The sequence below is a fragment of the Eleutherodactylus coqui genome, chromosome 4 (genome assembly GCF_035609145.1).
Source record: "Eleutherodactylus coqui strain aEleCoq1 chromosome 4, aEleCoq1.hap1, whole genome shotgun sequence".
In the NCBI taxonomy this organism is placed as follows: Eukaryota; Metazoa; Chordata; class Amphibia; order Anura; family Eleutherodactylidae; genus Eleutherodactylus; species Eleutherodactylus coqui.
Window position 1 is genome coordinate 64261279 of NC_089840.1, and position 27993 is coordinate 64289271.

At 47.3% G+C, this 27993-nt stretch overlaps 1 protein-coding gene across 1 annotated transcript; it reads left to right on the plus strand.

Moving 5' to 3' along the window:
- Nucleotides 1-331: 331 nt before the first annotated feature.
- On the plus strand, nucleotides 332-27993 carry PIGS (phosphatidylinositol glycan anchor biosynthesis class S). The gene is made up of 12 exons (XM_066599601.1): nucleotides 332-399; nucleotides 479-618; nucleotides 1906-2017; nucleotides 4047-4136; nucleotides 7429-7520; nucleotides 8993-9227; nucleotides 9330-9472; nucleotides 12502-12616; nucleotides 14711-14856; nucleotides 15602-15702; nucleotides 15815-16025; nucleotides 25376-27993. The coding sequence occupies exons 1-12, from the start codon at nucleotides 369-371 to the stop codon at nucleotides 25646-25648; spliced, it is 1689 nt and encodes a 562-aa protein (XP_066455698.1). The 5' UTR covers nucleotides 332-368; the 3' UTR covers nucleotides 25649-27993.

Consider the following 27993-nt stretch of genomic DNA (forward strand, 5'->3'; position numbering starts at 1 on the left):
CAATGCCTCGTGTCTCACAGAAGCTCGTGCAGCCCCATGTGTACTTGTGAGCTGTCCCCCTGCTCCTCCAGACCTGCTGCAGCCCTCTGTTCAGTGCCCGCCTCTACTGGAGAGTCATGTGATCAGAGCATGTCAGCTGACCTCCTAACCCGCTCCTTTCCTGCCTCATGTTCCGATAGAGGGCGCGCTTAGCTCTCCTGTTCTGTCTCCATTAAGGAGTCATTTCACGTCATGCGCTTTACAACACACAAGGATTTGGCTACATAAAAATGGCCGCCTGTGATTATTCCATGGGCGGAGGCACTAGGTGGCTCCTGATTGGTCTGCGCCTGAGCCGTTGTCGGCTGGTTTGACAAGCAGAAACAAACATGGCGCCTCCCATGATGGCGGCTGAGCTGGGTGAGTGGTTGTTGTATGAGAGGGGAAGCGGCTGAGTGCTGCAGTGCAATAACCGCATCATGTCCGCTCTCGTCCACAGAGGCCTCCCGCGGCCGGAGGGCGGCGCTGTCCATAGCTGTAATCGCTGCGGTGGTCGGGCTGCCGCTTTGGTGGAAAACAACGGAGACGTACCGGGCGTCCCTGCCGCACACCGACATCAGACAGCTGGGGCTGCTGCGGGTGAGAGCATGTGTGGCCACCACACACCTGTAGATACGTACACACACACCTGTAGATACGTACACACACACCTGTAGATACGTACACACACACCTGTAGATACGTACACACACACCTGTAGATACGTACACACCTGTAGATACGTACACACACCTGTAGACTCACACACTCTGCAGCTGCAGCCAATGGCGTGCATTGAAAGCATGTAAAAATCGCTTTTTCCCTCATGCCCACGAAAACAAATTGCGATTTCCGCAATTTTTCTATTTTGCTGCGGACTGCCTCTGTTGAAGTCAGTGAAGGCCATCCGACCCGCAGCCTGTCCGCAGTTAACATTGTGGACAGGCCATGGGTGCCGCGTCATCGCCTAGCAACGGTGCGGGAAATACAAATAGTAAAAAAAAGACAAAAAAACCCTGTACTGCGCCCGGCCGATGACGAGCGTCCGGAATACAGATGACAGAAGGTACATGGGGTCGCCAGATCCTGCTGCGGGCCCCCACCTGTGGCATCCGGATCGCCCGTGTGCAGGCGGCTTTAGGTCTGCATGGAGATTGGGGGCCGCACAGCTTATCGGACCCATTTTTGGTCCATGATCAAGAGTAGAGATGAGCGAGCATACTCGGTAAGGCGATATACTCGAGAGAGCATCACCTTTTTCGAGTACCTGCTGGCTCGTCCCTGAAGATTCGGGGGGGGGGGGGCAGCGAGGGGAAGCGGGGAGGAGATCCCTCTCTCCCTCCCGATCCCCTCTGCAACCCCCCGCTCACCCCCGCAGCCCCCTCGAATCTTCAGGGACGAGCCAGCAGGTACTCGAAAAAGGTGATGCTCTCTCGAGTATATCGCCTTACCGAGTATGCTCGCTCATCTCTATTCAAGAACTGGACGTTTTTGGCTATGGTAGCAAAACAAAATTAAAAACATAAAATTCAGAAAAAGCATCACACTGTGCATTTTTAAAAATTATTATAAGTGGACGCGTGCGTGAATGCGGCACACATGCACGGAAATCGCAGGAAAAACGGATGCGAGATTTTCACTGACCTTCATTGCACCTGCCCACATTGCTGCGTCCGGGACCCATGCGTAGGGTCTTGTAAGGAGGTGTTAATAATCCCAATATCTGCCCCTCTCACGTAGGGTCTTGTAAGGAGGTGTTAGTAATCCCAATCTCTCCCCCTCTCATGTAGGGTCTTGTAAGGAGGTGTTAGTAATCCCAATCTCTCCCCCTCTCAGCGTAGGGTCTTGTAAGGAGGTGTTAGTAATCCCAATCTCTCCCCCTCTCAGCTCCAGCTCACCGTCCCGGTTGAAGTCGTGTTTTCTAAAGGAACATTAACAGCAGAACAACAGAGGAGAATCCCAGCTTCAGACATAAAGGAAAAGGAGACGGAGCTAAACTGTGAGTAGATTTCACCCTAATCTCCAGTCCAAGATATATGTGGCCGGTCCCACTTCATAGTGATGGCTAATGCTCAGGAGAAGCCATTAATATGTGGTCAGACGGAGGGAACTGAGGTTGTCCTATAGCTGAGGCTGGAACTGGAGTCTAATCCTGTGTACTTGAATGGGACTGAGTTGCAGTACCTCGCACAGCCATGTGGGTGGCGCTGTGTTGACTACTGTTGTAAAGTTTTGCAGTCTGGTTGCTGATCATACTAAGCGCTAATGCCTACGGAAACGTGGCAGAAATCCGCGGAGTTTCACCGCAGCTATTATGGTCTGTTGAACCTAATAGCTCAATGTACACGCTGCGGAATTCTGCAGCGTGAAATAACCGCGGGAATACGCGCGGCCGGTTTCCATTATAGTCAATGGAAGCCGGCCGTCACACTATTCACAGTGGAAGTATAGCATGAATACGCGCTCTGCTGGCAGCGTCATATGACACTGCCGGCGCGTATTGATGCCAGTAGGAGCTCTTTACTACTTTGCTTAGATTTCGGAATTTTGGAGCCGTTCTAAGTAACCTAACTTGTTGGAGACTGATGAATAGCACGGATGTAGCAAGCGTTATGTTGACACTAAATGCACAGTTGCAGCAAACTCTAAGGTGGCACTTAAAGGGTTTTTAGGGGACTTAACTATTCATGTCCTATTGTCAGGATAGGTTGATTGGTGGGGGTCTACTGTCCAGCATTCCTCTGTCATTGCAGATAGCTGGAAGCGGACGACTCTGTCCACGCTGCAGTGGCCTGGGTTGGTATTGCAGGCACAGCTCCCATTGAATCTGATTAGCTATTGTTGATCTATCATGAGGATAGGTCATCTATAATTAAGTTCTGGAAAACCCCTTTAACACCACGAATACCATTAAAAAGTCAAGTTAAAATTTGCTACAACTGTGCCTTCAATGCGTTAAAGGGGTTGTCCCGAGGCAGCAAGTGGGTCTATACACTTCTGTATGGCCATAATAATGCACTTTGTAATGTACATTGTGCATTAATTATGAGCCATACAGAAGTTATAAAAAGTTTTTTACTTACCTGCTCCGTTGCTAGCGTCCTCGTCTCCATGGTGCCGACTAATTTTTGGCCTCCGATGGCCAAATTAGCCGCGCTTGCGCAGTCCGGGTCTTCAGCAGTCTTCTATGGAGCCGCTCGTGCCAGAGAGCGGCTCCGTGTAGCTCCGCCCCGTCACGTGCCGATTCCAGCCAATCAGGAGGCTGGAATCGGCAGTGGACCGCACAGAAGAGCTGCGGTCCACGAAGACAGAGGATCCCGGCGGCCATCTTCAGCAGGTGAGTATGAAGACGCCGGACCGCCGGGATTCAGGTAAGCGCTGTGCGGGTGGTTTTTTTAACCCCTGCATCGGGGTTGTCTCGCGCCGAACGGGGGGGGGGTTTAAAAAAAAAAAAAACCCGTTTCGGCGCGGGACATCTCCTTTAAGTATCAAGACACCCTTTGCTATAGATCTGTACATAACTGCATCAACATAAGGTAGGTGCGCACTAGCATAAAAAAAAACCACGTGGAGTTCAATGTGGCATCTGTTTGCGGTCTATGTGTTTGTATTTTTGTGTTTTCCCTTTTTCCATATGCTATGCACCTTTCCCATCTGAAACTGAAACGGGGCCCAATTACTATATCTATTAAGAAGAATGGACTGCATACAGATGGCGTCTCTGTGCTGTCCGTTTTTTTTGTTCCCATTGACTTGAATGGGTGAGTCTCGACCGCAGATCACATTAGAGGAGTGCATGCCGTGCGTTTTTCTCGTGATCTTGTATGTCCGTGTTTTACCACGTTGACTAATGAGGTGTACAAGTGTTGTCCATGTTTAATCAGGCACCACACAGATTAAAGCAGTGTGCTGGAGGCCATAATGTGATTAGGTCAATCTTTGATTTTGGTTGCTCATTTTTAATCTAACCAACAGAATTAATTCTACAAACTTGAAATCAGTTCTTGTTTTATTTTCTGTCTCTGCAGCGCACACCATGTTTAATTGCCGCTATGAGTTCAGGTACAGAAGGACGACCTACGAGGAGGATGAGCTTCTGTCATTGCCAACCTTGTCAGGTATAAAAGGGTACACTTTCCTTTTTTTGTTTGTCTTTTTATGTGTTTGTAGACTATAGCACAATATAGGCTAAAAATACAATAAGGTAGTCCCACAATAATGTATGGTGTATGGCCCCTACATTAGAAGGATGGCCTTATTATCAGGTATCCCACATTAGACATACACATTAGAAAACCCATAGCCGGTAGTAACACAGTTGACTGTTCAGGTTAAAATTGGTTGACTAGTTTACAAGCAGTGTTACCATTAGGCACCAGAGTCCCTAGGAGTGCCTAGAGGTTGAGATTAAAGGGATACCGTATTTCAAACATTTTCATCTGATTGACCTATCTTTCTGGATAGGTCATCAGTAGTTGATCAATGGGGACCTATCGCTTGGGATCCCCGTCCACCAACTGTCAGTGCAGCGGGATGTCATCATCAGCAGTCATGGCAGGAAGTGGGGGCGCCGGCTCTTCTAGTCCCAACCAGACATCTTCTCCTGACCATAAAGAAGAGCAGGAAGTGTAATAGAAGAGTGACATTCCCAGTGATTTCATTGGGAGTGAAGCTGGCGCTCCGACTTACTGCTCTGACCACTGATGATGACGTCTGGCCCGCTGCACTGACTCTGGGGTGATGATCAGCTGATTGTCAGGGATCTTGAACGACGGGTCACCGACGATCAAACACTGATGACCTATCCTGAGAATAGGTCATCAGTGGAGGTTGCCCGATACACCCCTTCTGTAACCTTCATATACCTGCATTACCGACTGAGTTTGCTGACGGTAAGGTTAAAGCCCCGTGCAACGTCCAGCAGGGTACAGCCAAGTGGGAAATGTCTAACGGGAGAACTAACTTACTAAGGGCGAATGTAGACGGCCGGGTCACATCCCGCTGCGAGAATTCTCGCAGCGCTATGCGACCCGTGCCCCTGCAGTGACCCGCAGCTCACCACCTCCTCTGGTGTCTTCTCTCTGCTCTGTGATGTTCCGGCTGGCGCACATGCGCAAAGCAGAGCCAGCCCATCAGCAGTGATGTTTCTGTGCGGGCCTCTGCAAGGCTTGTACAGAAACGGGACATGCCGCAATTTGTTTACTGCGCGAGTTTTCACACGGTCAAATTGCGGCTGTCGGCATAGGATTGCATAAACGAATGCAATCCTATGGCAGCGGGCACGGGTGGAAATTCTGCGGGAAATCTCGCAGCGGAATTTCCGCCTGTGTGCATTCACCCTATTCTCTTTCTGTGTTTTAATTGTAATGTTTATAGTCATGATCTGGTTTTATGAATGTACTTAATAACTCTCTTCGATTTAGGATCCTTCATTTAGGGTACTTTTACCTGGGACGGTTTTTCGGGCAACAGGTCCGACGGGCAGTGCCAGCAATATTAATTCATATGCTTTTACACTGGAACGAGCATTGTTGAATGAAGAATGAATGGAGGTGGAGTGGGCCGGAGAATTGTTCCGTGCCGCCGCCTCCGTTCACAGTAAGCAAGCAGTTGTAAATGGCTGCCTGTTTACATGAAACAATGTGTCATTCACTCCCTGTTCGTCGTTCAGTCATGTGTACGTTTACACTGAAGGATAATCTGATGTGCAGGTAAAATGCACGATACCACGCCCGCTCATGTGAAAGTAGCCTTATGTATATTTTGGCAATTGCAATATGGTCTTGATGTCCTAATATTACCCCATTGTTCCTCTCTTCTGTGAGATATGGGATGGATCCTTCTTGTGTCTTTATAATAAGCTCGTTTGGTTTGTATTTTACTGAGGAAGACCCTGGCCTCGCACCGTGGGCATTGTATGTGCAGGTCATCTGTGGGGTCCGGAAATGTTCTGCTTTTATAATGCAGACTAGTAATGGAAATAAAAATGATTCTTGGTCCTTAGCTGAGCCATCATTTTCCATGTGCTCCAGCGTACAGTAATGCAAAAAATTGAAATTCTGAAGAAAAATCCATTCTTGCTTTATACAGATGTGCTGATACTAATATCCATCAGCCGGTCCGGGGGAAATTGGTATGTTGGCGCTTGCTTTCAGCGTTACATTATGTGCACCGCATTTCTTTCCACTGGTTTAGAACTTGACAGTGGTGTCTCTATTGTTTTCAAAAGTTGACACTAGAGGGCAGCACATTTAGATTTTGCATACAGGATGGTGCATTCTTGTAAAATGCTGAGAGCATATCCGTGCTCGCTGCTATGAGAGATGAACTATGAAATCCATCATTATCTGGCTCTTCAGAACATGCTGCCATCATTTCCTGCTGCGTTACACTGGCGTATCAAGCTACCCCAATCAAACTGGTAACAGTTGCACAGTCCACCCCTTGTATTCAGTCATGTTGTCCTCCCATAAAAGCTTCAAATGAAGAACCATTTGTCACAGACAGCAATATTTATCGCTCAGTGAACCTGCAACATGCAGAAAGTCCCCCAGAAGTAATGCAACAATGTTTCGGATCAATAGGGCTTGTTGGGGGGCACTTATATGGGAGGCCCGGTCAAAGTAGTTCTGTTTCTTTGTATCCATATGTGGGTTTCTTTTGTTCTCTTATTTAGGCCTTTAACCCCTTAAGCACCAGGCTCTTTTGCACCTTAAAGGGGTTGTCCCGTGAAACAAAGTGGGTCTATACACTTCTGTATGGCCATATTAATGCACTTTGTAATGTACATTGTGCATTAATTATGAGCCATACAGAAGTTATAAGAAGTTTTTCACTTACCTGTTCCGTTGCTGGCGTCCTCGTTTCCATGGAGCCCGTCCAATTTTCAGCGTCTAATGGCCAAATTAGACGCGCTTGCGCAGTCCGGGTCTTCTTCTTTTCTCAATGGGGCTCCGTGTAGCTCCGTGTAGCTCCGCCCCGTCACGTGCCGATTCCAGCCAATCAGGAGGCTGGAATCGGCAATGGACCGCACAGAAGCCCTGCGGTCCACCGAGGGAGAAGATCCCGGCGGCCATCTTCAGCAGGTAAGTAAGAAGTCACCGGAGCGCGGGGATTCAGGTAAGCGCTGTCCGGTGTTCTTGTTTAACCCCTGCATCGGGGTTGTCTCGCGCCGAACGGGGGGGGGGGGGGGGGATGTTGAAAAAAAAAAAAACCCGTTTCGGCGCGGGACGACCCCTTTAAATCTCCGCTGTAATGTTACATATGGCTGGACTTTAAGCCCAGGACCAGGCCCCGTAAATTTACAGTGCTTGGTCCTAAACGGGTTAATGATGAGGATAAGCCAATAAGTGGGTTTATTCAGATATGTGAATCTAAAACTTTCTTATTTGTGTCCATCTTGTCTTCCAGAGGCGGACAGTGCTCTCCAACGGCAAATTAAAGGAATCCAGGGGTCTCTGTCACTGTTTATTATACCAGAGACCACGCATCTTTTCCCCCAGGTAATGTCCGCACCTGCAACCACTAAGTGTTCTCTAGTAAAGGTGGGAGAGTCCAGAGAGTTACTACAAAGAGACAGTCTTGGTGTGGAGTACTTCTGTGCCCTTGTGTTACATTTACAGCTGGGAGAAATGTAAGGGAAGATTCACACATTGCTTTCAAATCCTTTTTTTGTGTGCAATTACTGCAAAATTGCGGCATTTTCCCACAGTTTCATGGTAATCTTTGCAAAAAAAAAAGCTATGTTACGGCCGTATGTGAATGTACCCCAATGCTGCACGCTTCCTGTATTTGAAGTGACCATATACATATTTTAACAAATCTGTGTGGTATTCTCATGACAAGCCACCCCCCCCCCCTTCCTCTCCCCTTTGTGGCCCACTTTGTATATTCCAGAACTTCTATTCATAAAATCGCAACGGGTATATCTTTTAGTTATGGATAAAATCGGGTTATGTGAGATAATCGTTGCATTCTTTTTTTTTTTTTTTCTTAACATTTCTATACATTTTACAGAGTCCCAACTTTTGTTGCAATTTTAGAATGTATGGTTTGTTTCCACCAATAGCAAGCACATTTGGCTTGGTCTATTGGTCCTTTTGGAGAAGGCAAGGAGAAGTTACTGTCGGACATTAATCCTAAAGATTCAGTGCCCCAGCGCATCTGTACATGTTGTTAATGTATATCGGATCTCATACATAGCAACGCAATGCTTGCTTATATTATATTTGCAACATTTCTCAGAAGTCATGAGATAACGACTCAGGTTGTGAGATATCATCTTTTTCTCAACCTTGTTTTCTATTCCATTTCTCAGCACCAGGAAGTGTTTGGTGCAATTTTGGCCACAAAAACAGGAACTGACTCATTTGCTATCAGCATTGCATGTGTGGTATATGCAGCGGTTATTTTTTACTAAGTGGCAGGCGCTACATGAGTTGCTGGATTATCATAGTGTTGCAAATTGGTGTGGTTTTTCCAAATGCCCTGCATGCACAGGGTAAAATCTGCAGCGTAATTTGTATGCACAACTTGCAGATTTGACAGTGGATTGTAATGGGAACACTGCTAGAAAAAAGGTGGCAGGAGGATGGCAGCAGTCACGTGCGGCTTGCCTGTATGGTTTCCATAACTTCCATAGAAGTCAATGGGCGTTATGCAAACGGCATATCACAGCAAGCTGCGCTGTTTCCATAACTCCCATTGACTTCTATGGGAGATAAGGAGACGGTGTAGTAAAGACTATTTAGCGGTTTCCGTTATCTTGGTCACCGCATACAGCGTCTGAACTCGAGAGAGAGGTGGGATCTGCACCTATCGGAGTTTTATGGCGCACCCTGTAGATGTCACAAATGGGAATACCTGTTTTAAGATTGCAGCTTCTTCTCCCTTATATTTTCCGGCCGGGGTTGTTGCATTCATTTCCACTGGCAAACTTGGTGTACAGTAAACTTTTTTTTTTTTTTTTCCCCAGGGGGTCAGCGTCTATGTTGGCAAACATCGAAGATCCTTAGTGAAGCTTACTTTGGATCCATCCCTCGGTACTGAAGAAATTCGCCGTACGTTGTCCAGTACACTGGAGCGTGTCATTCAGACCATGTCCTTTACAGAAGAAGCCATCACTGCCGCACTGTCTGACCGGATCTCCACCGACAGGTTCAATAAGGACGACTTTGAGCACAGCAGAAGAGCATTCAAGTCCAGTCCGGGTACAGACAAACTGTGATGCATCACTGCTTGTACACCCTGCGTTGTATTCTTTACTATTGACCCTTCTACTGGGTATATGACATTCTCTTGTTCTCTTCCAGGCTATGAGATCACTTTTACCTTACTGAATCCGGACCCCAAATCCCATGATCTGAACTGGAACATAAGCTCTGCCTCCGACCGGTATATCCAGCCCTTCCTGGATAAGCTGCAGCCAGTTGCTAACTTCTCTGTTGACTCTCAGGTAGGTGTCTGAACGCACACTTACACACTCTGTGATCCTCAACAAAATCCACACCAGGTTCCACCCTCTCAGCTAAAAGCATGAAGTCTGTTGCGGGTCCGCATGAAAATGGTGCGGATTTTGATGTGGTTTTGGGGCGTATCTGTCCAGGATTCACAAGGCAAATTATGCTGCGGTATCGATGCGGATCTGCATTAAAATCCACCAGGTGTAACTTGACAGTTTGGGTTAGTACGATTACAATGATACCAAAATGATTATTACTAGATTGCCCCGATGTTCGCCTGTAGAGGTCACGGCTCCCTTCAGCTCGAACGTGCGGGCCTTGCAATGCTGGCCAATGTTGTCCATGGATCCCAGAGTATGAGCCTTAGTATGGCGCGATGTTGACCTACTGGAGACACGCATTCGCTTGTGATTACATTGTAAAGCTGAGGATTCGGCTTGAATTGTTCACGTCTTGGTCTTCCACGTTTTGGGGACATGGCAACAATCAAACTGATAAGCACAGGTCTTTATATCAACTTGATATGGACGTCGCTCAGCAATGCTCAGGACTCTCCGTAACGGTGGTACTGGCTGAAGAACAACAGCGCCGCTAGACTTAAAGGGGTTGTCCCGCGCCGAAACGGGTTTTTTTTTTTTTCAATAGCCCCCCCCGTTCGGCGCGAGACAAACCCGATGCAGGAATAAAAAAAACAAAAACGGCCAGTACTTACCCGAATCCCCGCGCTCTGGCGACCTCTTACTTACCTAAGTAAGATGGCCGCCGGGATCTTCACCCACGGTGCACCATGCGGTGCACCGTGCGGTCCATTGCCGATTCCAGCCTCCTGATTGGCTGGAATCGGCACACGTGACGGGGCGGAGCTACGAGGAGCCGCTCTCCGGCACGAGCGGCCCCATTCAGAAAGGAAGAAGACCGGACTGCGCAAGCGCGTCTAATCGGGCGATTAGACGCTGAAAATTAGACGGCACCATGGAGACGAGGACGCTAGCAACGGAGCAGGTAAGTGAATAACTTCTGTATGGCTCATAATTAATGGACAATGTACATTACAAAGTGCATTAATATGGCCATACAGAAGTGTATACCCCAACTTTGTTTCGCGGGACAACCCCTTTAACATAGGAAGTTTGACCTGGCCCGACGGGTCACTCAAACTAAAATGTTATGGTTTTACGGCAGTGGAGAGGATGCCACAATTCTAATGGCACCGAAATCATTCACCAAAGGTCACGCAAAGGGGTCAAAGTGTGGTGCGAGAAAAAGCCCGTAGCTTTTTTATATTAGATTATTATTGTGGTATTGTTAAATAATTATTTATTTTTCTGTTATTCTTTTTATGTTTTTTCACTTTTGTACAGTAAAATACCAGCTTTTTTTATTGGAAGTAATTTATATATATTTTTTTTTTACATCGTTGCATTCAACATCCCATAATTTTTTTTTCCGTGGACTGAGCTCTGTAAGGGCTTGTTTTTTGTGTAACGAGCTGTAGTTTTTTATTTGTACCATTTTGGGGTACATACGGCTTTTTTGAACACTTGATTGTGTTTTTTGGGAGGTAAAACGAACAAAATAAAACTTTTGCCTGTGTTTTTTTTAGTTTTTTTTTCTTCTTTCTTCTAGGGCAGTGATGGCAAATCTTTTAGAGACAGAGAACCCAAAACCCACTTGTATATAGTGCCAACATGTCAGGGGGCGGGGCTTATCACAACGTATGATTTTACCTGGGTTGTTTCAAAATAGACAGCGTGCAGATTTTGACTGCTCTTTGGATGCTGAGATGCTGCAGAATTTGCCACCGAAATTTCCGCTGAGGACATTCTGCAGCATTTCCGCCACGTGTAAACATACCCGAGTAGTAATAGGGACCCCCCCCCCCCCCCAGAGCGGCCCCAGTAGTAATAGTGATCCCCAGAGAGGCCCTAGCAGTAATAGTGACCCCCCCCCCCCCCCAGAGCGGCCCCAGCGGTAATAGTGACACCCCACAGCGGCCCCAGTAGTAATAGTGACCTACACAGTGGCCTCAATAGTAATGCTATTACTACTGGGGCTGATATAGGAAACACTATTACTAATAGCATCCCCTATATCTGCCCCAGTAGTAATAGTGCCCCGTGTGACTCATAATTACCCCCTACTCTTCGTCAAAGCACCGCTGCTGCTCTGCTCGGCGCTGCTGCTGGCGCTAAATCTCAGGTGCACACCGACATCAGTGTGTGCTGCCAGGCGCCTCCTCCCCTCTGCTCTTGCAGAGCCAAGGAAGAGAAGTCAGGGGAGGGGGGAGGAGGATCCTGGTTGCACACTGATGTCACAGTGTGCGTATGGCATCAGTGCTGCTAGCAGCGCCACTGAGTGAATACCGGCAGGTGAGCTGCAGCACGCGGCCATTATTCACGGCCGTGGTGAGCGGCCGCCAGCGCGTGCCAGCAGGAAGGGCTCTGCGTGCTGCCTTTGGCACGTGTGCCGCAGGTTCACCACCACTGATTTAGGGATTTTGCAGTGGATGATAAATAGAGTGTTGAATCTGTTGTACAGGTCATTATGGATATAATGATACTAAATATGTGGTGTGGTTTTGTTTTTTTTAATACAGAGGGGAAAGTGCGCAAAAAAGTGTAGTTGAGTTTTGTTTTTTGTTTTTTTTACACAGTTTTTACCATGAAAGCTCTGATCACTATGATGATGCATTACAGTTTCTCCATACTGCAATGCATTATCGTTTACAATACCGATCATGGGCCCATACACCAGTATGATAGCGGAGGGCCGATGACGTCTCAGGGAGCGCGGTTCGGCAATCTTTGCTAGTACAGGCCTTGGCATTGCTTACATAATGTGGTGGTTAGACTCCTATCTGTTCCACAGTTTATAGATAGCTGTGGTTTTATATTTTCCTCCTGTTTTCGCAGATCCTAATCAGTGGTTGCGACATGTCGAATTTATGTTACGTGATCTGAAATGTATTTTTGTGACTCATTAAAGTGCAACTGATAAAAACTTTAGCTTCTTTATGTTTTAGATCTTGTATTACGCCATCCTGGGTGTCAATCCTCGCTTTGTGAAGGAAACTTCAAGCTATGTTCTGAATGCCCACAACCTGCCTCACGTCATTAACCCTGTAGAGGCCAGGCTTGGTAAGAACAATTATCCTACTTTTGATGCAAGGGATGTATGTAAACTGAAATCTGCTGCAGTGTCCTTTTGATACCATTAGCAGACAAAGGCTACAAGCTTATTAACCCCTTCACTCTAAAGCGCATACATGTACGCACTCTTGGCAGTAGTTTGTATGGATTGGGAGCTGATCCCGCTCCATACACCATAGGTCTCGGCTGTCATTATCAGCTGACACATGCCCGCAACAGCCACAATCGGTGTTGAACGCTGATTGTAGCTGTTAACCGTTTAAAGCCTGCTGTAAATGCTGCCTATCACGATGTGCCTGTCAGAATGCAGCATAATGCAATACTATGGTATTGTATTAGACTGTATGAGCGATCAAACATTTGCAAGTTTTAGTCTCTTTAAGGTGTTAAAAAACAAAAGTATAAATAAATGGGGGAAAATGTTGTTTTTATTATTGCAAAAAAAAGGATATTAAGTTGTTCTTTCTTTTTTTTTTTAATTCCTAATCTAGAATAAAACAAAAATAAAAACCACCTAAAAAACATATTTGATATTGCTTCGTCCATAAGTTTGATCTATCAAAATAATGCATTACTAATCCCGTACAGTTGACCTCATCAGAAAAAATATAATGCACAATGTCAGAGCTGTTTTTTTTTTTCTTCTTTGGTCACCCCGACTCCAAGAAAACACTTAATAGAAAACAATCAAAAAGTTTTATGCACTCAAGAATTATACCGATAGAAACTACAGATCATCCTGCAAAAAACAAGCCCTCACACAGCACCATCGGTGGATAGATGAAAAAAGTGATAGCAGTCAGAAGATGCTGACCGAAAAAAATAATAATGAAAAAAAACAATTTATAATTATATATATATCATTTTTTTTCTTTATTTCCTTTTTAAGTAGTCATGCAAAAAAACCAAAACAAATAAATTTGGTATTCTTACAATCGTACTGACCTATAGAATAGCTATTCTGTCATTTTTGCCACAATGTGTATGCAATAAAAACCGAACCCTTCAAAGATGGAGAATTAGAGGGTTTTTTTTAGTACGTTGTTTAGTACGTTATGTGGCACATTAAATAATACCCCTGAAAATACAGCTCTTACTGTAAAAAAGCAAGACAAGCCTTCAGACAGCTACGTTGAGAGAAAAATAAGAGTTAAGATCTTTTGAAAGTGCAACCAAAAATCGCAAGAAAAGTAGAAAAAAGGACTGCGTTCTTAAGGGGCTCATGGATCACTGCCTTTCAATAGTAAGGTAAAGTCCCCTGGTGCACGCACTGAGTTATGACTGACTCCTAGGGTGACGTCACATCGTGACATTTTCTTGGCTGACTGTTTTTGCCAGGTGGTTTGCCATTGCCTTCCCCAGGCCTCTTTTACTCCCCCGCAAGCTGGGTACTCATTTTATCGACCTCGGAAGGCTGAGCCAACCTTGAACAAGCTTGAGCAAGCTGGGTACTCCTCTTACGGACCTCGGACCTTAACACTGTGTGTCAGCAGAAATGCAGTCCTAAGCTTTAGCTCACGACCTGAAGGTTACTGGTTCAATTCCTGCTTGGTTCAGATAGCATTTCAATAATAGCAAATTAATATTGTGCTTGACATTCATATTGTATAGTAATAAAAAAACTTTGTACCTCAACTCAATGCCACTAATGTATGGAAATGACATTGAGTTGACATGTCTAAAGCTCCCCCATACACATTAGTGGTCTGAACCCACCAATAACTGCGAGGCTGGATGACTTTAATGTGTTAGGGAAAAGCTGAGCTGCCCCCAAACAGATGATATTGGGGGAAAGATGGATGGGGGACATTGAATTTCAACATCTAATCCTTCTGTTCTCCAGGAGATAAACCGGCGTAAGAGCTGGTTGGTTGCAGCTTACCTCCCTAGACATAATGACCTTCGTCTAAGCTGAACATTCATGTGTATGAGGGAGCTGGTGGAAACACCTGTGAGATGATGATAAAGTTATTGAAGAGGTTTTGGGGTCTTTAGATGTCGGCTGCCAATATTCTCACTGTAAATGTTATTTCCAGTGTGTTTCACGTGTTCCTTTTTTCTACTTTTCTGTGGATTTGTTAGGTTCCAGTGCTGCCTCGCTATACCCGGTGCTGAATTTCTTGCTGTATGTCCCAGAATATTTTCATTCTCCTCTGTACATCCATGATAAAGATGGGAAGAGAGTCTCCTCTAATGCATTTCACAGCCCCCGCTGGGGGGGTATCATGGTAAGTTCCTATGTTGTACAAGGAGAATTAAACATTTGTGACTTTTGTTCCCTCATTTTAGAATGCGTTCCCACCACGTGGCGTTCCTCGTTTTTGATGCACATGTTAGTTACCCATCAAAAACATGTCTGCATTTTTACCCTAAAACCTAAAAAAATCATGTGCTTCACCCGTTGAGGTCAATTAATTGAAAACCGCTTTTTGAAACGACGTCTTGCTGTAAAAGCGCATGTAGTTTTTGGTGTGTTTTTTACTGCTGCCAAGCCGCCCCATGTGAATGCATTCTTGAACTTTCTGGTACAACTCTTCTAGGATGAGAGCAGCATAAAGTTGACAGACACGCTCTTTCTAGCAATCTGTCACTCATGGGGGAAGGAAGGTGCAGCTCCGAATATTCTTGAGGCATCCCCAGTGAGTGCAGCATAAAGTGACCAATGGGTTTCCTTTAACCCTTTCCAATCCACTGTCTGACGTCTAAAGACATTCTGATTGAAGGCTCTACAGCTCCGATGTCGGAAGACGTCCGGCAGGGTATTCTTACTGTATATTACTGGCTGCTCTGCTGTCGGGGGCCTCTCCAGTACTGGCTCCAGCCAACAGGCGGCACAATTGTATAATGGCAGAAAGAGAAAACCCCGTAGGAAACCCTGAATACAAATTTGGATTGCAAAGGGTTAACTGTATGTCTTCTTCTCTTGTCACTGTTTGAAAATCTCTTTTTACTAAAGTCTCACTTGATTTTCAGGTGTATAATGTGGATTATGGACATCCAGAAGACTTGAAATTTCCGGTGCATGTTGACATTGATATGGTGAAAGTGATGGAGGTTTTCCTGACACAGTTGCGGTAATACAGTCTATTAGTCACATCTGTCTTCCTTTTTACTTGATGCATTTCGAGGAAAATTCAGAAAACAATTTTTCATTCTCTTTCCTTTATTTTTCATATTTCTCCCCAGATTGCTGTTGGGCATATCAAAGGCTTACGTGTCTGAGAGCTATCAGCTGGAAAATCCGGGGAATGAAGGACTGACAGACTGGGAACTGGATAAATTACTTTGGACCAGAGCTGTGGAAAACATTGCTACAGTCACCACCACATTGACCTCTTTGGCGCAGCTTCTGGATCAGATTGGAAACATAGTGATCAATGATAATGTGGCCTCAGAGGTGCGCCCTCCGTTATTTAGGGTATCTTTTGCCTTTTTAAAGGGGTTGTCCCATGAAATAAAATTCCCAAAGGTCCCTGAATGAGCGGAGCGGTGCTCACGCATGTACACTGCAGCTGCGATCATTGAGATGGAACTGTTGGTTGAACTGGGCTGCCTCTGACAGTCGTATTGAAATTAATGGAGTGGCGGTGAATATGTGTGACCATTGCTGTGTTTTTTTTTGGGAACCACGAGGAACTTAATTTTGTAGGAGAGCCCCTTTAAGACCATAAATGGGATATTCTGATCATAAGCAGTATGGAAAATGACTACAAAAGTTTTAAAAAATGGCCTACTTTGGGTTCCTTAACACCAGCGTTTAGACTTTCCATCTGTCTGTTCTATTTTTGGGGCAGAGAGACAGACTTAAAGCTGAGTTAAACTGTTCTGTTCTTTTTCTCATTGATTTCAATGGGCTTTGTAAAAGATGGAAAGTTTTCAGTTTGCTGTCATTCCGTTATCTGTGCCGTCAAAAAGAAAACTGAAGCCTAACTCTGCTGACTGGACTGTCTAAAAACCGGTAACCTGATGGAATAGAAGCAAACTGAAATCTTTCAGTTTACTTTTTTTTTAAAACCCAATGAAATCAATGGGGAAAAGGGAATTATTGGCAGTTCTTACTCATTTGGTTTACCAAATGAGTACATTGTGCAATGATTTAGTCAAGGTAAAGCTAGAAAGGACAGTTACATTTATGCAGCAACTCTACCTAGATTTGCTTACTGATTCTGCATGTAAGTGTTACCTTTTTACTAGAGATGAGTGAGCACCAAAATGCTCGGGTGCTCGTTATTCGGGACGAACTTTTCGCGATGCTCGAGGGTTCGTTTCGAGTAACGAACCCCATTGAAGTCAATGGGCGACCCGAGCATTTTTGTATATCGCCGATGCTCGCTAAGGTTTCCTTGTGTGAAAATCTGGGCAATTCAAGAAAGTGATGGGAACGACACAGCAACGGATAGGGCAGGCGAGGGGCTACATGTTGGGCTGCATCTCAAGTTCACAGGTCCCACTATTAAGCCACAATAGCGGCAAGAGTGGGGCCCCCCCCCTCCCAAAAACTTTTACTTCTGAAAAGCCCTCATTAGCATGGCATACCTTAGCTAAGCACCACACTACCTCCAACAAAGCACAATCACCGCCTGCATGACACTCCACTGCCACTTCTCCTGGCTTACATGCTGCCCAACCGCCCCCCCTCCCCCCCACAGCGCACACCAAACTGTCCCTGCGCAGCCTTCAGCTGCCGTAATGCCTCACCATCCTCATGTCTATTTAGAAGTGCGTCTGCCATGAGGAGGAACCGCAGGCACACACTGCAGAGGTTGGCACGGCTAGGCAGCGACCCTCTTTAAAAGTGGCGGGGCAATAGCCCACAATGAGAAATAGAATCCTGTGCCACCGCCATCAGGAGCTGCACACGTGGGCATAGCAATGGGGAACCTATGTGCCACACACTATTCATTCTGTCAAGGTGTCTGCATGCCCCAGTCCGACCGCGGTTTTTAATTCATAGACACAGGCAGGTACAACTCCCTATTGTGAAGTCCCTGTGGACCCACAGCATGGGTGGCTCCCTGGAACCCACCGGCGGTACATAAAAATATCCCATTGCATTGCCCAACACAGCTGAGGTAGTAATGTCGTGCTTAATGCAGGTGGGCTTCGGCCCACACTGCATGCCCCAGTCAGACTGGGGTTCTTTACAAGTGGAAACAGATGCATTTATAATTCCCTGTGGACCCACAGCATGGGTGGGTGCCAGGAAGCCACCGGCGGTACATAGAAATATCCCATTGCATTGCCCAACACAGCTGAGGTAGTAATGTCGTGCTTAATACAGGTGGGCTTCGGCCCACACTGCATGCCCCAGTCAGACTGGGGTTCTTTACAAGTGGACACATGTAGGTTAAACTCCGTGTGCACCTACAGCATGGGTGGCTCCCTGGAACCCACCGGCGGTACACAAAAATATCTCATTGCAGTGCCCAACACAGCTGAGGTAGTAATGTCGTGCTTAATGCAGGTGGGCTTCGGCCCACACTGCATGCCCCAGTCAGACTGGGGTTCTTTACAAGTGGACACATGTAGGTTAAACTCCGTGTGCACCTACAGCATGGGTGGCTCCCTGGAACCCACCGGCGATACACAAAAATATCCCATTGCATTGCCCAACACAGCGGATGTAACGTCAGCTGTAATGCAGGTGGGCTAAAAATTCATTTGATTACACTGTAGGCGAGGGCCCACAAAAATTGCTGTATCAACAGTACTAATGTACGTCCAAAAAATTGGCCATGGCCAGCCAAGAGGGCAGGTGAAACCCATTAATCGCTTTGGTTAATGTGGCTTAAGTGGTAACTAGGCCTGGAGGCAGCCCAGTTTAACGAAAAATTGGTTCAAGTTAAAGTTTCAACGCTTTTAAGAGCATTGAAACATATAAAGATTGTTTAGAAAAATTATGAGTAAGTCTTGTGGCCCTAAGAAAAATTGCCTGTTCAGCGTGATTACGTGAGGTTTCAGGAGGAGGAGCAGGAGGAGGAGGATGAATATTATACACAGATTGATGAAGCAGAAATGTCCCCGTTTTGGATGGTGAGAGAGAACGTAGCTTCCATCCGCGGGTGCAGCCTACGTATTGCTTACGTATCGCTGCTGTCCGCTGGTGGAGAAGAGAAGTCTGGGGAAATCCAGGCTTTGTTCATCTTGATGAGTGTAAGCCTGTCGGCACTGTCGGTTGACAGGTGGGTACGCTTATCCGTGATGATTCCCCCAGCCACACTAAACACCCTCTCTGACAAGACGCTAGCCGCAGGGCAAGCAAGCACCTCCAGGGCATCCAGCGCGAGCTCAGGCCACGTGTCCAGCTTCGACACCCAGTAGTTGTAGGGGGCAGAGGCGTCACGGAGGACGGTCGTGCGATCGGCTACGTACTCCCTCACCATCCTTTTACAGTGCTCCCGCCGACTCAGCCTTGACTGGGGAGCGGTGACACAGTCTTGCTGGGGAGCCATAAAGCTGGCAAAGGCCTTGGAGAATGTTCCCCTGCCTGCGCTGTACATGCTGCCTGATCTCTGCGCCTCCCCTGCTACCTGGCCCTTGGAACTGCGCCTTCTGCCACTAGCGCTGTCGGATGGGAAGTTTACCATCAGTTTGTCCACCAGCGCCCTGTGGTATAGCAACACTCTCGAACCCCTTTCCTCTTCGGGAATGAGAGTGGGAAGGTTCTCCTTATAGCGTGGGTCGAGCAGTGTGTACACCCAGTAATCCGTAGTGGCCAGAATGCGTGTAACGCGAGGGTCACGAGAAAGGCATCCTAACATGAAGTCAGCCATGTGTGCCAGGGTACCTGTACGCAACACATGGCTGTCTTCACTAGGAAGATCACTTTCAGGATCCTCCTCCTCCTCTTCCTCCTCCTCAGGCCATACACGCTGAAAGGATGACAGCCCAGCAGCATGTGTGCCCTCACCAGTGGGCCAAGCTGTCTCTTCCCCCTCCTCCTCATCCTCCTCATGCTCCTCCTCCTCCTCAACGCGCTGAGATATAGACAGGCGGGTGCTCTGACTATCCAGCGACATACTGTCTTCCCCCGGCTCTGTTTCCGAGCGCAAAGCGTCTGCCTTTATGCTTTGCAGGGAACTTCTCAAGATGCATAGCAGAGGAATGGTGACGCTAATGATTGCAGCATCGCTGCTCACCACCTGGGTAGACTCCTCAAATTTTCCAAGGACCTGGCAGATGGCTGCCAACCAGGGCCACTCTTCTGTAAATAATTGAGGAGGCTGACTCCCACTGCGCCGCGCAAGTTGGAGTTGGTATTCCACTATAGCTCTACGCTGCTCATAGAGCCTGGCCAACATGTGGAGCGTAGAGTTCCACTGTGTGGGCACGTCGCACAGCAGTTGGTGCACTGGCAGATTAAACCTATGTTGCAGTGTCCGCAGGGTGGCAGCGTGCGTGTGGGATTTGCGGAAATGTGCGCAGAGCTGGCGCACCTTTCCGAGCAGGTATGACAAGTGGGGGTAGCTTTTCAGAAAGCGCTGAACCACCAAATTAAAGACATGGGCCAGGCATGGCACGTGCGTGAGGCTGCCGAGCTGCAGAGCCGCCACCAGCTTACGGCCGTTGTCACACACGACCATGCCCGGTTGGAGGCTCAGCGGCGCAAGCCAGTGGTCGGTCTGCTCTGTCAGACCCTGCAGCAGTTCGTGGGCTGTGTGCCTCTTCTCTCCTAAGCTGAGTAGTTTCAGCACGGCCTGCTGACGCTTGCCCACCGCTGTGCTGCCACGCCGCGTGACACCGACTGCTGGCGACGTGCTGCTGACACATCTTGATTGCGAGACAGAGGTTGCGTTGGAGGAGGAGGAGGAAGGTGCTTTAGTGGAGGAAGCATACACCGCCGCAGATACCACCACCGAGCTGTGGCCCGCAATTCTGGGGGTGGGTAGGACGTGAGCGGTCCCAGACTCCACTAAATTCACCCAATGTGCTGTCAGGGAGATATAGTGGCCCTGCCCGCCTGTGCTTGTCCACGTGTCCGTTGTTAAGTGGACCTTGGCAGTAACCGCGTTGGTGAGGGCGCGTACAGTGTTGCGGGAGACGTGGTCGTGCAGGGCTGGGACGGCACATCGGGAAAAGTAGTGGCGACTGGGAACCGAGTAGCGCGGGGCAGCCGCCGCCATCATGCTTTTGAAAGCCTCCGTTTCCACAAGCCTATACGGCAGCATCTCTAGGCTGATCAATTTTGCAATGTGCACGTTTAACGCTTGAGTGTGCGGGTGCGTGGCGTCGTAGTTGCGCTTGCGCTCAAACTGTGGCACTAGCGACGTCTGGACGCTGCGCTGAGAGACATTGCTGGATGGGGCCGAGGACAGCGGAGGTGAGGGTGTGGGTGCAGGCCAGGAGACGGTAGTGCCTGTGTCCTCAGAGGGGGGTTGGATCTCAGTGGCAGGTTGGGGCACAGGGGGAGAGGCAGTGGTGCAAACCGGAGGCGCTGAACGGGCATCGTCCCACCTTGTGGGGTGCTTGGCCATCATATGTCTGCGCATGCTGTTGGTGGTGCCTCCCCAGCTGATCTTGGCGCGACAAAGGTTGCACACCACTGTTCGTCGGTCGTCAGGCGTCTCTGTGAAAAACTGCCACACCGTAGAGCACCTTGACCTCTGCAGGGTGGCATGGCGCGAGGGGGCGCTTTGGGAAACAGTTGGTGGATTATTCGGTCTGGCCCTGCCTCTACCCCTGGCCACCGCACTGGCTCGGCCTGTGCCCACACCCTCACTTGGCCCTCCGCGTCCTCGGCCGCGTCCACATCCTCTAGGCCTACCCCTACCCCTCAGCATGCTGTATTACCAGTGATTTGATTTCCCAGGCAGGAAAGAAATTGGCGCAAGGCTGCAGTAAAGCGTAGCTGGCTGCGTCTGATTTTTGTACGTTGTCCACGCAGCACACACGTACACGGAGACCTTAGGACTGACACAGGCAGGCCAAATATAATTTTTTTCCTTTTTAGCTTAGGGAAGACCCCACTGCGTGTATTCAATGAAAAACAAGAAGTTTAATATCTGTGGTGTGGCCCTCAAAAAGTGTCACACAAGTATAGTGTAGCAGAGAAATTAACTAGCAGAGCAGGTATTTGCCAGTCAGGAAAGACAATGGCGCTAGGCTGCAGTAAAGCGTAGCTGGTTGCGTCTGATTTTTGTACGTTGTACACGCAGCACACACGTACACGCAGACCTTAGGACTGACACAGGCTGGCCAAATATAATTTTTTTCCTTTTTAGCAAAGGGAAGACCCCACTGCGTGTATTCAATGAATAATGTATGTCTTCTGGCCCTGCCTACACAATTCTATCCCTGTAGTATTAATGCCGGGTGCAATGCTCTGCACAGCCGGTTTTGAGGAAAAAAAAAAAATATGCAACACTGCTAACAGCAGCCTGCACAGTACTGCACACGGATAGAAGTGGCCGTAGAAAGGACCGTTGGGGTTCTTGAAGCCTACACTAACTCCTAACACTCTCCCTGCCTAACCCCCACTTCTGTCCCTATTGCTGGGCGCAATGCTCTGCAGATCCAATTTTGGACAAAAAAAAATAAAAATACTGTGCTAACACAGTACTGCACACTAGTAGATGTGGCCCTGAGAAGGGCCGTTGGGGTTCTTGAAGCCTACACTGACTCCTAACGCTCTCCCTACAGCAGCACCAGCAGCAGCACTTTCCCTCAGCTAAGTCACAAGGCATCTGAGGCGAGCCGCGGGAGGGGCCGATTTTTATACTCGGGTGACATCTGATCGCCCCAGCCACTCACAGCAGGGGGGTGGTATAGGGCTTGAACGTCACAGGGGGAAGTTGTAATGCCTTCCCTGTCTTTCAATTGGCCAGAAAAGCGCGCTAACGTCTCAGAGAGGAAACTGAAAGTAACCGGAACACCGCGTGGTACTCGTTACGAGTAACGAGCATCCCGAACACCCTAATATTCGCACGAATATCAAGCTCGGACGAGTACGTTCGCTCATCTCTACTTTTTACCCCAAAGGAGAAGTTGTTAAGGCTCAAGGGATTCACCGGCCAGGAGACAGAATTACACACATAGACGGGAAGCACATAATTGAGTCCGAGGAATCATCCCCAGCTCTGTTTGCTTATAGAAAAAAAGTTATACTTTCAATGAGACGACCAATCAGAATGTGAAATAACAAGCGAGAGAGAAGAAAAATATGCATACATTAGCCAGTATCTAAAGGCCCATCTTTTGAGCAATAATCGTTGTGTCTAAACGGGCGGCCGTCATGCACTATTCGTTCATCATTGACTTTTAGCAAGCTTAAAGTCAGGGATGAGCCTTATCAGCGCCGCACACTGAGTTCTCAGCGGGATACCAGCTATAGCATTCTTTCAGCTGGTATCCTGCATGGAGCTCTCGGTGATAGCTCCGAGAGCAAAGCAGCTGTTTGCATATACAAAGCAGCTGCTGTTATCAGCGGTGTCTCGCGCCGCCTGCATTTAAAGGAGATGTCCGCCAGATGCAGTTAATTTTTTTTTTTGGAGATACAACCTGCAAATACAATCGAATATAATACACACTAAACCCCCATTAAAGTAGCCCTTTCCGCTTACCTGAACTAGCGTTTTATCTTCTTTGTAAGACTTCTCTTCAAAGATGGCGCCGGGGGTCTTCTTCTATGGTGCACCGCGGGACTTCTCCCATGGTGCACCACAGTATATGCTCCGACGTGCGCGCTCCCGATGACGTCGGTCACATGATCTACTGACCGACGTTATCAAGGTAGGCGGCAACAGAGGAGCGGGTCCGATCCGGCGGCGAGAATTCTCGCCGCCGGACCCGACCCCAGCACATGTAGGCAGGAGCGCGTACTCACCGGCGGCCTCGGCTCTTTCATGTGCCGGCTGCCGGGCAGCCGGCGCATGCGCAGACTGGAGCCGCCGGCCGGGTGAGTGACGTTTCTGTGCGAGGCTCTGCGAGCCCCACACAGAAATAGTACATGCAGCGGTTTGTTTGCCGCGCGACATTTCGCGCCGCCAAACCGCGGCCGTCTGAATAGGAGTGCGTATTGTAACGCACTCCTATGCAGGCTTTTACATTTGTCCCCTTCCTCACATTTCTCACATTTGTCCCCTCCCTCACATTTCTCACATTTGTCCCCTTCCTCACATTTCTCACATTTGTCCCCTTCCTCACATTTCTCACATTTGTCCCCTTCCTCACATTTCTCACATTTGTCCCCTTCCTCACATTTCTCACATTTGTCCCCTTCCTCACATTTCTCACATTTGTCCCCTTTCTCACATTTGTCCCCTTCCTCACATTTCTCACATTTGTCCCCTTCCTCACATTTCTCACATTTGTCCCCTTCCTCACATTTCTCACATTTGTCCCCTTCCTCACATTTCTCACATTTGTCCCCTTCCTCACATTTCTCACATTTGTCCCCTTCCTCCCCTTCCTCACATTGCTCACATTTCCAACATTTCTCCCCTTCTCCCCTTCCACTTACTTTTAAAGTCCCGATGGTGTCTCCTTGGCTCTTCTCCAAGCAGCAGCGGCAGGCAGACACTCACTCCGCTCTGGTATATGAAACCAGGAAGTGGGTGTACTGCGCATGCGCCGACCGGCGGCGCGCGTCCCCTGCAAAGATTAGGGAAAGAGCGCGGTCCCGGCGGAAGAACGAAGGACTGCGCATGCGCGGAGGGGAAGAGACGCGTTCCCGCGCCGACGAGAGCTGCTGCCGGCCCGACAAGAAATGCAGACGATTTCTTGTCGTAACCTGGGACGACCGAGGGTCAACACGGGGGGGGGGGGCACCCCTTCAGGTAAGTCCAAAACTTCTGTTTGCTTCATTTTCCATGCACAATGTATATTACAAAGTGCATGGAAATGGGCAAACAGAAGTAATGAGACCTAATGTTTCTGGCCGGACAACCCCTTTAACTCTTTAGTAGCTAATTAGCTACTTAAAAGTTTATGCAAAGATAATCGCTCAAAACTGTCGTTGAGCTATTTTTGAGTGATCATCTTTCAGTTTAAATGTGCCTTCTGTGTAGTTTCACTTATGGCTCCTTAGATGAGCAGATTCTTGTTTGAACAAGTGAGTGACGTCACCTTAGCACATTTGCAGTCTTGCAGCCTGTGTAGACAGGCAGATGCATCATTGGGGGGGGAGGACCTCCCCGCCCGCCCACATGCGCAGTGGAGAAAATGGAAGACCGGCACAGTCACACAGAGGATCTGAGCAGCTAAGTTATGTCCTCTTGCCGTGGGCAGGGTGGGATTCTGCCGTGGGCTCTTGCCCACAGAATCTGGCCCGTCTGTGGACGTGCAGCCTTAGAGGTGCAGCAATCGCAGATTAGAGTTCTGTAAGAGCTCTGTGGTGGGCACCATCTGGATTTATTGCGTTATTAAGCAAGCAAGTTCACCTACAACATCAGCCTCCAAAAACGCTGGATTTTTCTACCCTTACAAATAGAAGCAATGCCATGGCCGAGCATATAGTGATTCTGAAGGCCGCCCTCTGAAAATACTGAACAAAAGTAACGATACAAGTGTGGCGAGACGGCCAGATCCCCATCAATACAGTTACTTTCTCCATTTCTACATGTATCCTTCCACAGTTTTCCTTCTTTCTGTCACTAATATACCTGCACAACATTTTATCCACCTCCTTTTGTGCTGTTAATGTTTTGCCTCCTGCCTATTTCCATAGAGCTGTACTCTACGTCTTCCATTTCTTTATATCTCATCGATACATGTAATTGCCCAGCCTGTAACAAGTGTCTTTCTCTGCAGGTATACAACTCCGTCTCCTCTGTTCAGATTGCACTGTCTGAGTTGGAAGCTGGCAGGTTGGAGAACGCCTTCAAAGCAAGCAAAGAAGCCATTACGTCTTCGGAGAAAGCTTTCTTTGACCCCTCATTACTTCACCTTCTGTACTTTCCAGACGATCAGAAATTCGCAGTTTATATCCCTCTGTTCTTGCCCATGGCTGTCCCCATATTGCTGTCTTTGTTAAAAATTGCCAAGGAATACAAGCTAAGCAAGGATCCCAACAAAACGGACTGAATGCTTATGTTCTGTATGTCTTTCATTTAATTCTTGAAGAGCAAAGGGCACTGAATTGTATTTATTTTATGAGTGTAGAATGAATCTTGTAAATCCAGCTGATTCATCATGGAGGGTGATGGAAGCTTGTGAGATACTTAGTATTGGACCAAGACCACTTTCACCTCTAACATGATGTCTGACCTAGCGGGTATTTATCCTGATATGTGTCTTGCTTCTTTAAGACTTTTTTTTGGAATGTACGATGTTAAGTCCGTGCTTAAAGGGGTTTTCTGAGCACCCTCTACATTAGTGACGGCGAAGGGGACGCATAAGTTATTAGAAAAAAAAAAAGCGAAAATGTTTACTATTTAAGTGATTGGGATTAAAGCAAATCGTGGTCAGAAGAACAACGCTACAGATTATCTTCTGTAACTATACTGTAACTCTAACCTGCGGTTTTGCTGCGTTTCCGGAACGTGTGAACGCACCCTAACAGTCGTGGAGCTTACAAGGCCCACTGTGCTGCTATGAACTCCATCCTGAATAGTTCATAGCTGATGGAAGAACTCAATCTCTCCTCCAGCAACAGATTTCCCTTTCAGGAGCCACTCCAAGATTTGGCTGAAAAATATGCACCATGAACTGCTTGTGAGACTCCGGCCTGAAGGCCTCGTTTCAGGGTTCAGATAGCGTCCCAAATTCCTGGTTTGAATGCAAGTCTAATAACCCCAACGTGTGGCATCGTAAAAGCCTTGATGCTCTTTATTCTGGTCATTGGAGACCTGGGATTTACATCCGCAGCATGGCCATCTACGGTAACTGAGGCCCCAGAGTGCTACGGCCAAGCATGTTTACTCTAAGTATGGCATGCCTTTTACAGATCATTGCAGTGGTTCATAAGTCAGCATGGTAAGATAGAAGGGTTTGTCTCAGGGAAAATAACTTGATCTTTTTGTTTTGGTTGAAATCACAATGTAGAGTTGTATATCTAAATATCGTTAGCGAATTTTAAGCTTTCCAGAAATTTTACCTCCCCCCCCCCTCCCCGCCCTAGTTACCAGGCATAGGCCAACTGGGCATTTATAGTCTATGGGTCTCCTGAATGCTATGGTTAAAGAGGACCCGTCATCAGAACGAGGTCATAATTTAGATTCCACCAAAATAAAATAAAATAAAACTTTTGTAAATAGATGGCGGTAGACTTTTAAAAAAGTATGTAAGTAATGTTATTTCCTGCAGGAGTCATCCGATTTTATGGGTTGTGCGATCTGGCATGCAGCAGCACCCTCTCGTAAACTCCCACGGCACCTTGCGGGGCCAGAATGTGGGCTCTCGCCTACCACACATTCACTAAGCAAGCGATGTCTGCTACATTAACCCTTGGTTTATTAATGATCGATAAAAGCTGCAAACGGTGTTATTTTAGTAGAAGTCGCAAGCTCTCATATGCTGACCCCATACTATGGCACTTGTGCTATAGTGCTCTTGTGTGCTGGGATTGTACAGTGTGGAAGTTAAAGGACATGAGCCCTTTCTTGCAGTTTGAGGTACTGATATGTTCTTTACACCTAACAGGAAGGAGTCATCGATTCATACTTCTTGTGCCAAATTCGGACCCTCTCATGAGCATGGTGCAACAGTCATATGGAGTCATCTGCTCAGGCCATGTGTTATTTCCCCACTGTTCAGTGATACAAATTTAAAACTCTTTTGTCCACTGGAGTCTTGTCTTTTTGCTTCTTTTAAAGCAACGGTATTTCAACTGGGCGGCTGCCGCTATAGTCAATCTCTACTAAGGAACGACAAGTTGTGCATTCAGGTACATTGGTTGGAGCACCAGTATTGCATTTGGCTGCAGCTTGTTTGACTGTGCACCCCCTGTTTACCAAAACAATTCTTGACATCTTCCTAGGATGAGTTATTTACAATATTTTAACACATCTGCAGCCATTTAAAAAGTTTGTTGACACTTCACCCAGTTCTTAAAAGTTGTAAAGTCATACGAGCTCTTCTTAGATCCAGCTCCTGTTGCTGTGAATATGTCAAGACGGTGGAATTCAATATAGTGTCAGCCAAGGCCGACATCATCCATTACTCCACAGGTAACATGGATTTTGGTGTGGATTTCACCTCCACATTTAAAGAGGGAAAATCTGTACTGAAAATTTGGTTTTACTGAAAATTTCTAGAAGTTACAGAACACAAAGTTCAGACTCAACTCCTATGGTGAGTTGGGTCATTTACATATTCTGTGTGCCATAAAAAGCCTTTTTAATGTCTCTTTTACTTTTATGTTTCAAATAAACATTTTTTTTTCAGGGCTAATGATTTTTAAAATAAAATCTACATTGATCCCCTCATAA

Coding starts and splice junctions, on each gene's coding strand:
- PIGS (XM_066599601.1), top strand. CDS start 369: ATGGCGCCTCCCATGATGGCGGCTGAGCTGG. Junction 9,473..12,501: donor ACTTCTCTGTTGACTCTCAG/GTAGGTGTCTGA, acceptor TTTATGTTTTAG/ATCTTGTATTACGCCATCCT. Junction 14,857..15,601: donor CCCGCTGGGGGGGTATCATG/GTAAGTTCCTAT, acceptor CTTGATTTTCAG/GTGTATAATGTGGATTATGG.